Below are 15,350 nucleotides of genomic sequence, written 5' to 3' on the forward strand. Positions count from 1 at the left end.
GGCATATCTAAGGAGGGACGCACAGACCTCTACAGGCTAGGCAAACGGCACCTTCACTGCCATTAGGTATCCGCATGAAATCCTTGGACCCACTGTCAGACCCTATGCTGGTGCAGTGGGTCCTGGGTTCCTCTTGGTGCATGACAATGCCTGGCCTCATGTGGCGAGAGTAGGCAGGCAGTTCCGGCAGGATGAAGAAAATGATACCATTGACTGGTCTCCCCGCTCGCTTAACCTAAATCATATAGAAAACCTCTGGGACATTATCTCGGTCCATCCGATGCCACCAGGTTGCACTTCAGAGAGACCAGTAGCTCAGTGATGCCCTGGTCCAGATCTGGGAGGATATCCCCTGGGACACCATCTGTCGTCTAATTAGGAGCATGCCCCAACGTTGTCATACAAGCACGTGGGGGCCATACAAACTACCAAATATGATTGAGTTGCCGCATCATTTTTTTCACTTTGATTTTTGGAGTGTCTTTCAATTCAGCCCTCTGTAGGTTGATAATTTTCATTTCCATCAAACTATGTGGCATCCCTTTCATTTTTAAACACATTACACAGTCCATATCAGTATAGATACCCAGCATGATTTTCCCCCATTGAGATCTGTTTTTTCAAAATGTTCCTTTAAGTTTTTTGAACAGTTTATTCATGTATTGATTTATTTAAAGAGCTTGACTAAAAGGCTAAATTTCAAGCTGTTGACAAATAAAAGTTCCATCTATCTATTAAGGAAAAAGACTGAAAATCATGGAAAGAACAGGAGTTTTACTTAACAGTCAGCATGGGAACATAAGAGGGAGGTTATGTTTTACTATCATGCTAGAAGTCTGAGGAAGCAACAAAAGGATACAATGAAAGCTGTGCATAAGATTTTTATCTCGACTTTCAGAAAGTATTTCATATGATACCAAATGAAAGTGTATGCAGCAAACTAAAAGTAGTAGGAGTTCAGTGTTTGGTGCACAGATGGGTGAATTCTCTACTATGCAGGAAGGAGAGTGGTGTCTGTCAAGGGATAGTGCTAGGGTTGCAGTTTTTAACACATATAAAAGATATGTATAGGAAAATAAGCTAGTTATGTTTGCAGATAAGCAGCTAGATGGATTGGCAGATTGATTAGAATCTGTTTAATCATTACAGAAGGACTTGGACAGGATTCAGGCTTGGGCAGAGTTGTGACAGATGATATTTAATACAAGTAAATGTAAGTTAGGTTTATATAAGCAATGAAACGTTTGAAAGTTGAAAGTGCACCTTATGAGAAGGATTAAGGAGTCATAGTGGACTAATCACTATCAACTTTCAGACAGTGTTGAACGACCATCAAGAGGACTGACAATGTTAAATTATAAACCACGATGTGTGGAGTACAGGTCCAAGGAGGTCACAGTTAAACCTTATAATGAACTGGACCTTGTTAAACCTTATCAGGAGTACTATGTGCAGTTTCGCAATCTAGGCTATAAAAAGAAATAAGCGCTAAAAAAAAAAGGTCTGCATGGTATGAGAAAAGACATGATGTGTTTAAAATTATGATGGGAATTAGTAAAGGAGACACAGGAACACAGTAGGAAACTTAAAGGGTAAATTTCACAAACACATTAGGAAGTTTATGTTAATGCATAGAGAGCAATAGATACATAGAATAATTTGCAGAGTAGTGTGGTAGACAGGAAGACTTTATGGAACTTGATGCCATTTTGGAAGAATTAAGTGGATAATACTGGTGATCTTTGTTGGTCTGAATGGCCTGTACTCATGCAGGTTGTTCTAATGACTGTGCACAGAGGAAGCTGCTAACAGCTGCTGGCACAAGAAAAAAATTGACAGGTTACAGACTAAGTGGCTTTCTTGCCTGCACCGTCAATGACATGAACTGCACCATTTGGTAACACCAAAATAAAATCTACTTTGTGCACGTGTCTACAGGCAGAAGGAGAGGAAGAAGGTAAAGGGAGTGGAAACAAGGGTAGGAACTTTGAAAGTTGGCAGTAAGACTGGTAAGAGGAGAGAGTTAGCTGATGTGATGGAGAGAAGGAAGGTTGATATATTGTGTGTGCGAATATATGTGTAAATGGAAAGGGAACACAGCCAGGTGGATAGTAGGTGGATTCAAATTCATTCTATCATGGTGTGAATGGGAAGAGAAATGGGATAGGGATTTATTCTGAAGGAACAGTATGTCAAAAGTGTTTTGGAGATGGAAAATAGTGTCAGACAGAGTGATGATTATGAAACTGGAAATTGAAGGTAAGATGATGATGATGAATGTTGTTTGTGCATATGACCCACAAGTTGGGGGTGCGACACCCTGTGTACTGGCAAGGTTGGCACCAGCCTATACAGTGGGCACCTTCTAGTTCGGGACTGACCAGGATCAGACTTGAGAGAAGTCAGACATGGGGAGATAGACACAAAAAGGTGGTATTTCTAAAACAAAAAAGTGTTTTATTTTCGGGTGCACAAAAACAAAAAATGTCCCCATCAAAAACAGTGAATCTGTCAGTCCCAAAAATGAAAAAGGAGGACAAAAATATAAATACACAAAACTGTAGTCTTTCTTAAGAAAAAAAAAAAACAAGCAGGAAGAAACTACCCACAATGAAAACCAAAGAATTCACACAAAAATATGTATATACAATAAAAACAAAGTGAACCACAAACCCAAACTATACGATACCTCCACCAAAACAATACTATAAATAGAAGATATCTATATTCATGGCAATATAGACAAGTAAAGCACAAGCCACTGTTGTTTGGTATACTAAAGGATGAGCTATACCACCAAACTGAGTCAAAAGACAAAACCTAAGAAGCAGGAAGTGCCTTTTATAGTCAGGGAACAAACATTTAGCCAATCCTGAGATGCGCTGCTCCCTTTCACCAATTGAGATCAACATATGTGCCTTCTGCACAGGTGCTCCTCTCAATCCTTGCAAGGCATGTACTAAATTGGGCTAGCAGCCTCGCATGTGTGTGAGCAAGCACGAGCGCATCCTGACAAGCTCCTCTCGGAAAAGCCAATTACACACTAAAAAAGTAAATAAAATTTTCTTGGGGTTCCCCTTCTCAAACTAATGCATGCACTGAGTAAACTAAACGCTTCTCACCTTTTCCTTTGCTAATGGCAGGGCTAAAGAGACACTTGTCTTTATGACGAGGTACGCGTAGCGTCCTCCAGCAGGCCTGACCTGGGAGTGCACCTGACCCATCGCCACATCTCACTGCGTCACCCTGCCAAAGACAAAGTTAAAATGATTGCGAAAGTGCACCCCCGCACTTTACCTACATGATGGATATCACGATTTTAAAGCTCATGTTATTAGTGTGACATAAGTGGATAAGGCTTTGGTAGTCTTTCCAAAACCAGACATAATATTTACATCTGGAGACAACCATGCCTGAATTTTGCTTGAAACTAGGTGGGAACAATACCATCGACTTGGTATTTCTAAATCAATCCAATGCCTCACAAAGGTGGCGCTCTAAGTAGGGGAAGTGATTTTAAACTGCAATCACAGAGTGTTTGTTAACCTGGTTAAATAAAGACCAAGCCTCAAATTACAATGAATCGTCAAAAAAAAAAAAAACATGCAAAGCGCACAATGCATGTTTTAAAAATAAACAACCTGTTGCAAGAGATTAAACCCTTCTGTAACATCAGATTAGAGACTGCCATTCAAAGACATTGATGGACAAGTGATAAACAAATGATGCACAGGTGCTGTATGTGCTTTCTGTAAAATATGAACACCACAATATGCATTTTTATTAAATGTGTCACTCCCCATTAAAAGAAAAGAGCCATTAATAGTGCTGGTAATGAAAAGCCACACAAAATGTAGATTACTGCACTTAAAAACACGCAAATCTGCCTGACACCAGTAAAGCACTGACAAGGCTGCACAGCACCCACCTTCCAACCTCAAGTATAAAGGAATAATTAAAGTTAACAGCACTGTCTAATAGGAAATGCAAACACACCCTGTCAAAATACAGCCAATATTACCAGTCTCCGGCCTACAGGAACCTAGGCCAGAGGTGTGGAAAGCATAAAACAAGCAGGCATTTGTAATAAAATGTCTGATCATACTAGATTTTATTCTAATTTGCCCAGTTACTGTTCCAATCTCTGCCTATATCAACATGTTGATTGGTTAAACAATGGCACGTACCAATTCCCTTTTCTTAGAAATAGTGTATGCACACTGTAACTTGTTAAAAAGTACTGTTGCTAACTATTAACAAGTAGATATACCATTGTATATCTACCAATATCCCAAAAACATGTTCATTTTCAATCCACGTACATACAAGTATTTTCTAAGGAAGCAGGTAGCTTTGTTATCACAGTACTGTTTGTTGATGAGACACAAATCCTCAATCAAAGAGGTTTGATCCTCAAAGGCGGCAATTCTTTTGCAGAACAGCTAAATATCTATGCCCAATGGATGGCTAGCAACAATAATCTAACAGAAAATTTGCCTCTTCACTTATTACCCTACTCTCTAATATTGTCCCTAGACTGGATGGTTTTTATATATTTTGCTTTTGTTTTTTGTTGAATTTTAAAATGTAGTGTATATATGTATATATATATATATATATATGAATCGCAATGCTTTTCTACACTCTTACAGTATTTCCTTACGAAATTCCATATATAGCGATGCAATAGTGAAAATGATAAAAAGATATAGCAGACAGGTGTACTTCTTAAATTTGGAGCCAAGTAGCTGCAGTGGTCTATGTTCATTTCTGTCTCCTCTGCCCCGACACCTATTACAAAGTACAAATTAATCATTAATCTTCAGTTACATTATGCTACTGAGCTCCTGAATTGATAGCAGCAATTTTAGCTTTTTATTTTCTCTCAGCATGAATTCTTTTGTTCGGTTTATTTTGCTCTCTACCAAGAACCCCAGGAGTTTAAAATTCACGTACTGGAAGAATTAGAGACAGGTGTTTTATGAATAAGCCCTGTGGGTGTAGCCTTTGCAACTCTTTACAACAAGAGTTTTAAACATTCTATTCCTCAAACATTTATTGTCATCCGATAGTCACATTTCCCAGTAAGACTAAGGCTTTGGAGTTCAAACCTCACTAGTGACATTGTATCATAACAAACAAGTTGCTTTACCTGTCTGTGCATCAAACAGAAAACCAAAAGAAATATATCCAATTGAATCTCTAATGTTGTAAGCCACCGTGAATAAATTTGTCAGCCAAATATGCAAATATATTAGTCTTTTTCCTATTACAGTAAAAGGAACAACATTGTTCAGTTTAATAATGTAGACACTTTTAATAAAAAACAAGATGAATGAGACTACTGGTTTCTGCTATGGTATCAAATAGAGAATCATGAAATTTCACTGGTATTAGTATCAAATACTAAAATTCTGGTATTGCGACAATAGTTACAATCACTCATGATAATAAAGAGAAATGAACAGGATAAGACTGCATTTAATTATCAGTTTTACAACCAGATGCTAGAAAGACATCATCAGTTCAAAGGATATTTTGCTGTTCAATTCAGATGCAAAAACTTAAACTTTACCATGAACTTAACCTGCGTACCACTGCACAATAAACAGACCAGACAGAGTTGCTTTATTAAGAGACAACATGCTAGGAAACATACTGATGCCATTTTTTCAAATAAAGGAGAAGCAGCTCAGAGTTTTCTATTCTGTGGTGTGAGTGTGACGGTCCAGTTGGACTCCATATGGCTTGTTCCATCCAAGGAGCCCTTGAACCCAGATCATCAATTGCCATAATGAGCCAGGCAAATGAGGACACATTTACATGCAGCAAGGGGTAGGTGTAAGAAATGAACAGTGATTTTAATTGAAAGCAATTCCAAATAAACAGGGTCCCAAACAGTGCAGTACAATCTTCAAAAATGAACAATCCGATGAAATCAGTTCAAGTATATCCATAAAAACGAGGTTAAAATCACTGTGGCATGACTCACTTTTAAACCTTGGTGCCTTCTTCTAAAATAAACGTCTCCTCTGCTTACACGGCCTGGGATTAGGCTTAAAGATGGCCCAAAGTGATTCTTTCAGTATTTTAGTAGTAAACAAAGAGTCAAGGAGGAACTTAAGTGCAGCTGGTATAGTAAAGGGGAATTAAAACAATGCAAACAGTGAAATAGCAGATGCTCTATGCTCTTTCAATGGTGAAAGGAGGTACAGAGTGATTTGCAAATTGTAGAGGGATAGGTATTACTTAGTTCAAAACAAACAAATCACCAGGATGAGATAATATCTAACCACTAGTTCTTAAGGAGGTTAGTGTGTCTCTATCTCTCGAGATAGACAGATCAATTGATCGATCTCTTGTCACACACATGCACATGGGAGGCAGCTAAAGGGCTTGAGTAAGGGCAGTTCTGAGTCATACCAGATGTGGCAGAGTGCACTGACTCTTTTTCTCTCTTTTTTTGTAGATTCCACCTGGCCCTCTTGACATCACTTCCGGGACCGAGCCTATGGAAGGAGACCTTGCGTCCAGGTTAGAATCAATGGCTGAAGACCTTCATGAGCCAGATCCCTTTGATCTCAGTTCCTGTCTTCCCCTTTAAAAGCCTCCACATTTTCCTTATTCCCTCAGTTCTGTTTTGGACTTGGTTTTGTGCACATCAGTACTGTATCTACTTGAATGACTGCAGCCAGGAAATCAATTATACAGGTGGCTGCCTCAAACCTTTCTATGACTCGGAGTCGAGTTTGTGACATTGGCGTAGTCGGCAGGATGGAGAAGTCCCAGAAGAGAAGGGCACAGGACCTGCAATGCACCCAGGTGGGAGTATTCCAGGGCCGAATTTTAAGCGGGACCCGGTACGGGCTCCACTCCTGGCACGCTTAACTAGGCCACCTAGTGAGGCCAGGGAGTGTGTGGAAGGGGCTCACAGAGTTGGGCTGCTCCAGAAGAAGCAAAGGGGGCTTATTATGTTCTCTCGGGGGAGAGTGCCAACCTCCATGTGAGACCAGACCCCCGACTGCCACCTAGGGATGCCCCAGACTGGCAAGTGAGTAAGGTAAGAAGCTGGTGGTTGGACCCAGAGGGGCCGATCCTTAAACAAACCTGGTCCTTCTGGGCAATTTTAGGGCAGTGGTTACAGCCGCATGAAAACTACCCTACCAAGTAATAGAGCAGGTAGTCTGCTATCTGCTCCTGAAAGCGCTTCCCTGTGGCTTCAGCCAGCCGGTCTGAAGTAAGCAGTTTAATAACCTGGCAGAGCTCACAGAGCTTCTGGAGACCCAAAGTACGGCCTCACAATCTGAGGGAGCAGAACCGTTCCTTTGTCGAACTCAGCCAGAGTACCCGTACAACCTAGAGCTTGTGCGGACATCCCCGGAGTCGCGGGCACGCAAACCGTAAAAATACAGGCGTGGTGATTATAAACGGGAACAAGCCACAGCCTTATCCGATTCCGATAGTAACATTACCATTGTTGCCCACCGGTTTGTGCTGCCGCAACAGTGGTTAAGGATTAAGACCAGTATAGCCTGTGTTCACGGAGAATTCAGTTGGTACAGCTCCGCCACTTGTATCAACAGTTACGGAGGATCGGTACAGAAACTAACCGAGGCCGTCCTTCCGAATCCATCACTCCTGGTGATACTGGGGTGGGACTGGTCTAAAATTGAAAGCGGTGAGACACATACCATTCCTGGTGTTAATTTAGGCCTAGTTATAGATGGGGATGAGCTGTCTCAAGCTGCCTCCACGCCGTGTAACCAGCCAGCAGAGAGAGACAAAGCGGCCTCTATAAGTGACGTGGCAACTCCGGGACAGTCGTGTACCGATACGTCCTGATACGTCATCCACCAGCGCCGAGACGGAACGTGAGGAAACCACGGCACTTGAGGTTGGCCTAGACCCTCTCCCTTTTGCAGTTTTGATTTAGAGACGCCGGCTTCTTTTAAAAGGGAGCAGTGGAATGACAATTCCCTGAAGTTTGCCAAAAATGCACTGGTCCTCATCAATGGCCAGTGCACTAACCAGTCGATGCCACAGGGTCCTCACTGTGTTAGACAATGACATTCTATATCGCATAGCAGAGCATGATGGGCAGGAGAGACGGCTACTGCTAAACCTGCGGACCTTCTGGCAGCAGGTCTGTGAGTTAGCACACGCCCACCCCCTAGGTGTCCTCTTGGGCACCAAGAAAACCCTGGAGCGGATCAAGCTCCGCTTCTATTAGCCGGGTTTGTCGCTTTTGCACTTCTTGCCCGGAGTGTCAATTGCGACAAATTCCTAGGAAGGACCGTGCTCCTCTCGTTCCTATTACCCTGATTGATGTTCCCTTCCACAGAATTGGGGTCAATTTAGTCGGACCTCTAGAGCCCTCAGCCCAAGGACAAAAGTACATTTTAGTCCTCGTGGATTATGCTACCAAATACACCGAAGCTGTTCCGTTGCGCTCAGCTACTTCTAAAGCCCTTTAACCTTGGAGACGATCAATGAGACTGCCAAGTTACTTAAAATAAAGCACCTAAAGACCGCAGTATATCATCCTCAAACAGACGGTTTAGTAGAGAGGTTCAATTAGACTCTCAAATGCTTCGTAAGGTGGTCAACGAGGATGGAAGGAACTGGGATCAGCTCCTCCCCCACATCCTTTTCGCCTACCAGGAAGTCCCACAAGCCTCCACGGGGTCCTCTCCTTTTGAATTATTGTATGGGCGATAACCCCGGGGCATATTAGATATCCTAAAAGTAAGATGGGAAGAAGAAGCTCTTACTTCTACAAACATACTGGAGTATATTGCGCAATTAAGCAATAGATTTGGTAAGATTCGACCCCTCCTTAAAAGTCACATGGAAGAGGCCCAAGCAGCACTGGTCCGATATTACAACCGCGGCACGTGTCTCCGGCAGTTCTGCCCAGGAGATCGCATCATGGACCTAGTACCTACCTCCCACTCTAAGTTGCTTGCCCATTGGCAAGGTCCATACGAAGTTAAGGAGAGGAAGCGAGTCAACCCAATCATTGGCCAAGGGAGCGTGTTTATCACGTAAATCTGCTGAAACCGTGGAAGGACTGGGATCCCGATCCCGACTCCAGTCAGCCCCGCTCACTCTTTGGTCACACAGCTAGCCTTAACTTCAGTGCGGATTTAAATCCCAGACAACGACGGGAGCTGGAAACAGTTATCCTGTCAGTCCTGGAGGTAGTGAGTGAAAACCCCAGAAGGATCTCTCTGGTTAAGCACCACATTGTAACACAGTCCGGGGGTTATAGTCCGAGAACGTCCATATCGTCTTCCCAAGACGAAAAGGGCTGAAGTGGAGCGAGATCAAACACATGCTGGAACTAGGTGTAATAGTGAAAAGTCATAGTCCATGGTCCAGTCCCACTGTATTGGTCGCTAAGCCTGACGGGAGTTGGAGGTTTTGCAATGACTTCTATCAGCATAATCAAGTCTCCCAATTTAATGCTTATCCAATGCCATGAGTGGACGACCTTCTCGACAGGTTCAATATTTGACCACACTGAACATGACAAAGGGGTACTGGCAGGTTCCTTTAACAGACTCCGCGAAGGTTAAGGCCGCGTTTAGCACCCCTAGCGGACACTGGCAGTATTATATCCTTCCATTTGGGATATATGGGGCTCCAGCAACCTTCCAGCGTCTGATGGACAAAGTGCTCAGGCCTTAAAACTCATACAGTACTGCCTACTTGGATGACGTAGTCCTCTATTCCAGCACATGGATGGAACACTTACAGCAAATAAAAGCAGTATTGCGGACACTTGTTGAGGCCAGATTTCAGATTAATCCCAAGAAATGTTTCTTTGGATTGAGTGAAGCCAAGTATTTAGGCTACCTGGTGGGTTGGGGTACCGTGAAGCCACAGTGCTCCAAAGTAGATGCCATTTTGAAATGGCCCTGTCCACAAACCAAGCGGCAGGTCCAAGCCTCTCGGGTTAGCGGGGTACTACTGCCGATTTATGCCCCGGTTCTTGGAGAGAGCGGCGCCCTTGACTGATTTGACAAAGAAGAGGGCACCAAACATTGTGGCATGGACTGAAAAGAAAGGCATTGCATTTACTGACTTGAAGCAGGCCCTCACATCCGCACCTATTTTGAAAGCACCTAACTTTTCTTTTTCATCTTAAAAACGTTTAACCAGTTTCTCAAATCACATTGTAATTAAAGTAGCACGTTAAATGCTTTATTTATATGGGTTCTTCTATGTGCTCTGTGTGTGTGAATCACTACGTGCTTCTTAAACTAGCTCTCTTCCTCCGAGAGGACACAGAATCTATTACATTCGTGATATTACAGCTCTCTGAATAACTAAAATACTGAGATATTAAGCTATATCATTTTCATGATGATAGGAGTTAAAGCATGTTATTAAACATGGGTTTACTGTGGCACAATGATTGTGCGTGACCTTCAATGAAATAATTTATTGCAGCAGTACTTAGGGACGGCTCTAGGCTTGTGGCGGCCCTGGGCAGAGAAAATCGATGGCCCCTTCGCCTGCCAATGTCAATATGGTATCTTATGCACAACGGATGGCCACGTCAGTTGCGGACATTGCATAGCCGCCTCGTGCTCATGACACAAGTGTTTAACTTTTGCTGAAATTTGCCACTGCGTTTTTAGCTGTGTCATTATTTTCTCGTTCTGTTTTATATTCAATGTATGTATATTGGCTTGGCGGCCCTGTACAGGTGCACAGTTTGCAAATAATAAACAAAAGTAAACTCCGGATGCATATGTTTAGGAAGTCATTGCGCACTGGGGAAATTCAGAGGGACTGGAAAATGGCAAATATCATCCCACTATATAAAAAGGGTGACTGGGCATATCCAGCTAACGATATAGACCAGTAAGCTTAACATGCATTACACAGAAATTAATGGACAGAATTACTAAGGGTAAGATCAAGCAACAAATGGCAAGAATGGGAGTTTTACTGAAAAAAAATAGTATGGGTTCAGAAGAGGAAGGTCATGTTTTACCAACATGTCTGAATTCTATGAGAAAGCAACAATAGGATATGATGAAAGTGGAGCATATATTATTTATCAGGACTTTCAGAAAGCATTTCATAAGGTGCCACATGAGAGGTGGGACATCATACTAAAAGAAGTGGGAGTTCAGGGTGTGGTATGTAGATGGGTAAAGAACTGGCTCAGACACAGGATGTAGAGGGTTATGGTGTGAGGATCCCTATCTGAATTGGCTGATGTTAAAGTGGCATTTCTCTGAGGGTCAGTGTTAAGGCCACTGCTACTATTTAATCTATACTAATAAAAGGCAAAGCCCTCACTGACTCACTCACTCACTCACTGACTGACTAACTGACTCATCACTAATTCTCCAACTTCCCGTGTAAGTAGAAGGCTGAGATTTGGCAGGCTCATTCCTTACAGCTTACTTATAAAAGTTCAGCAGGTTTCATTTCGAAATTCTACATGTAATGGTCATAACTGGAACCTACTTTTTCGTCCATATACTATAATAGACTTCTGCTCGATGCCCATGTAATTTAGTGCCTGCCCATATAAGGCCGTCCGACAGCGGCAATCCAACAGAAACACTGCCGCTAAATATTCACGGGTGAACGACTGTGCTTATGCAGAGGAAGATGAGATGGTCAGGGTAGGGGTTTGGTACAAACTCAGCGAAACTGCGAGAGAAACTTTTGAGTGCCGGGTCTTAGCTAACATTAAATACAGCCGTGGGGTGGAAAAAAACAATGTTCGCTAAAGGAAGACAGTGTAAAAAAAAAAAACCCGTGCACGCAGTGTGTCACGTCTCAGATAAAGAGGAAGACGAGCTGTTTATTGATACAGCAAGAAACAAATCGATGAATGAAACCTGTTATCTTTACAACGCAGAAAGACAGATCACCAATTGAAGTTTTATGAATAATGGATACAAAGCGCGTTCTTAAGACTGATCGGAGGCAAATTTCATTTCAAAAGACTACCCGACGGAAGCCTTGATAAAAGCGTGGTTTTGTGCAAATTGTCCAAATACGAACCGGATTGAAAGAAATTATAATCTAATCCTTGATGACAGCAACACTCATAACAGTCACAAAACTATTACATTCACAATCATGTTACAGTATGTTTTTTAAAATGTTTCCTTTTCTTAACACAAGCACAGCTGAGAAGCTTCGATGCGTGTACTGCATAACGCGTTAAAAAAAATAACGCATTTAATCACACTTTCAATTCCAAGCAAAGGGGAACTTTTGTCAATGCATGATTTCCTGGTACATCGATTACACTGATGCACACATCACAGCTACAAAAATGTTAGTCGGAATAAAGCGCGTTCCTACGACTGATCGGAGTAAAATTTCATTTCAAAAGACTACCCGACGGAAGCCTTGATAAAAGCATGGTTTTGTGCACACTGAAAAGCAAGCAAAATTAGATGCATTACAGAAAGCGGACTTTGTGGCTCTTACTGGGGATCATTGGACTTCCGTGACCGTTAGTAATTCTAATTACATCTAATTACAAAATGTTCAATGATCACACTGTTTTAGCCTAATGTACAAAATAAATTTGGCTAAGGTTACTCAGAGTTTAAAGGTGAAGCTGGTCAAATTACCTTTTATGTTTCTGCCTTATTTTTTTAAGAAGAAAAACTTTGTTGAAATTTTTGTTATTATTTAAAGACTGAAAATGTACTTAAAGTACTTAAAACACCATTTTATTTTTAAGACTGCCCAATTTAGCCAGGGATGATATTTTTGTTTCTGTTTTGAATTGAAATGCAGTTTAAAAGAATTTTTTTTTTTTTTCAGAAATTTAAAAGAGCTTGAGTTTACAATATTCATGTCCATGTCTATTATTTGATTCTGTTGCCCACTAAAACCCTTTTAAATTAAAAAAAAAAAAAAAAATTTGCGATTGGGGCAAATTTTCATGTGTGATTGCATACGATTAATCAAGATAAATTATTACACAGCCTCTAATAATTAGATTATTTTTTTTAATCGAGTCCCACCCCTAATATATATATGTATATATATATATATGTGTATATACAGTATATATGTATATGTATGTATATATGTGTGTGTGTGTGTGAATATATATGTGTATATATATTTTCTCATTTTTGTTAAGTTCCAGTTTGACATTTTTTCCACTGTTATTTTAGTTTAATTTTTTTTGGAAATTATCTGCTTCGTTTAGTTAATAGGAGTAACACTGCTTGCAATTCAGGTTCACATTGAATTAACAGGCCTGGTAGAAGACCAGTCTATGGGATAAATTATGCTATTTCCACATACACTTGGCTAATTTGAGATATTAAAAGATTTGTTAACTGGAAAGGCCAAAGACTGTGGCAAAAGACCTGTGCAAAAATTGAAGTGTGTTTCTAAATGGCTAAATCCAAAACAGATGCATTCCAACAGCTTTGATGTAAACTACTAAAAATAAGAAAAATAAAAAAAATAAATAAAAAATCATCCATGCATGTATGAGCATCCTTCAATGCTCACAATATACAAAATACACACCATGAGTTGTTTTACTTACAAAAGCTCAGCTAGCTTGGAACTTACTTGTTTCTGAATCTGCTCTTGGCTACTAAGCATCAAATGTACAATGTTGGCTTTAATAGCTGTTCGATCTGGATCACAGATCTTGTTTGGTTCATCTTCAACCTGGGAAAAAGGAAAACAAAAAGAACAGAGAACTTTAAGTATCTATACACATAAGGCTACTGGTGTTGTCAGCACTGTGATTTGATTACTGATGCACAAACAAGTGTCTAATAAGTTTAGTAATTGCTGCTACTCTTGAAGAAAAAAAAAAACACAAAAGCATGATAAAAATTTGACCACAAAACAGAAGTTACGGGCTATTTTAGTACAATAATTTCAAAACAAGTAAAATATTTTATGCTGTTGTGTTAAATAGTATGTTAACTGCCTTGGAATGAATGCATGCATGCCTGTCTGATAATTTTCTGGTTGGTTAAGCAGCTGAGGTCATTGTTAATCACTTTCATCTGTATTGGTGTTCATGGACTTAACGACAGTTGCACTAAAGTGGCAACAATTAGAAAACCCTCAAAACAGGACTGGTTTTACATGTGGAGGTCATTTCAAGTTTCTCCCTCTTGATCTTTTTTGGCTGGTTTTCCACTCATGCTAGTTTTGGCTTGAGTAATCCTCTCTACTGGCAGTATGAGGCGATTCCTTAACCCTACAGATGTTGCACAGGTTGTCCAACTTCTCCAGGATGGCACATCCACACGTGCTGCAGCAAGAAGGTTTAATGTGTCTCCCAGCACAATCTCCAGAACATGGAGATTTCAGGAGACTGGCTGTTATTCTCTGAGAGCTGGACAGGGCCGTAGAAGGTCCTCAACCCATCAGCAGGACCGATACCTGCTCGTTTGTGCAAGTCGGAACAGGCTGAGCACTGCTCGTGCCCTACAGAATGACCTCCAGAGGGCCACTGGTGTGAATGTCTCTACCCAAACAATCAGGAACAGACTTCATGAAGATGGCCTGAGGGCCCGACGTCCTGTAGTGGGCCCTGTGCTCACTGCCCAGCACCGTGGAGCTCGACTGGCATTTGCTCAAGAACACCAGAATTGGCAAGTCCGCCACTGGCGCCCTGTACTTTTTACAGACGAGAGCAGGTTCACCCTGAGCAGCTGTGAGAGACATGGAAGAGTCTGGAGAAGACAAGGAGAACGATATGCTGCCTGCAACGACGTTCAACATGACAGGTTTGGTGGTGGGTCAGTGATGGTCTGGGGAGGCATATCCATGGAGGGACGCACAGACATCTACTGTGTAGGAAATGGTGCTCTGACTGCCATAAGGTATCGAGATGAAATCCTTGAACCCATTGTCAGACCCTACGCTGGTGCAGTAGGTCCTGGTTTCCTCCTAATGCACGACAATGCCCGGCCTCATGTGGCAAGAGTATGCAGGCAGTACCTGGAGGATGAAGGAATTGAAACAATTGAATGGCCTTCACGATCCCCTGACTTAAACCCAATAGAACATCTGTGGGACATTATGTTTTGGTCCATTAGGCGCCAGGTTGCTCCTCAGACTGTACAACAGCTCAGGGATGCCCTCATACAGATCTGGGAGGAAATGCCACAAGACACCTTCCGTCGTCTCATTAGGAGCATGCCTCGATGTTGTCAAGCATGCATACAAGCTCGTGGGGGCCACACAAGATACTGAAAAGCATTTTGAGTAGCAGAAATTAAGTTTTTGAAAAATGGCCTAGCCTGCCACATCTTCATTTCACTCTGATTTTAGGGTGTCTACACAATTGAGCCCTCTGTAGGCAGAAAACTTTTATTTCC

General features: G+C 41.6%; 1 protein-coding gene across 1 annotated transcript in view; it reads right to left on the reverse strand.

The window, feature by feature from the left end:
• The window catches only part of cse1l (CSE1 chromosome segregation 1-like (yeast)), a 227,024-nt gene that overhangs the window by 96,970 nt on the left and 114,704 nt on the right, over positions 1-15,350 (reverse strand). The window contains exon 4 of the mRNA XM_039734891.1: positions 13,579-13,680. Within this exon, the coding sequence (XP_039590825.1) occupies positions 13,579-13,680 (102 nt within the window). The remainder of the gene's footprint in view (positions 1-13,578; positions 13,681-15,350) is intronic.

This window comes from Polypterus senegalus, chromosome 14 (genome assembly GCF_016835505.1).
Source record: "Polypterus senegalus isolate Bchr_013 chromosome 14, ASM1683550v1, whole genome shotgun sequence".
Classification (NCBI taxonomy): domain Eukaryota; kingdom Metazoa; phylum Chordata; class Cladistia; order Polypteriformes; family Polypteridae; genus Polypterus; species Polypterus senegalus.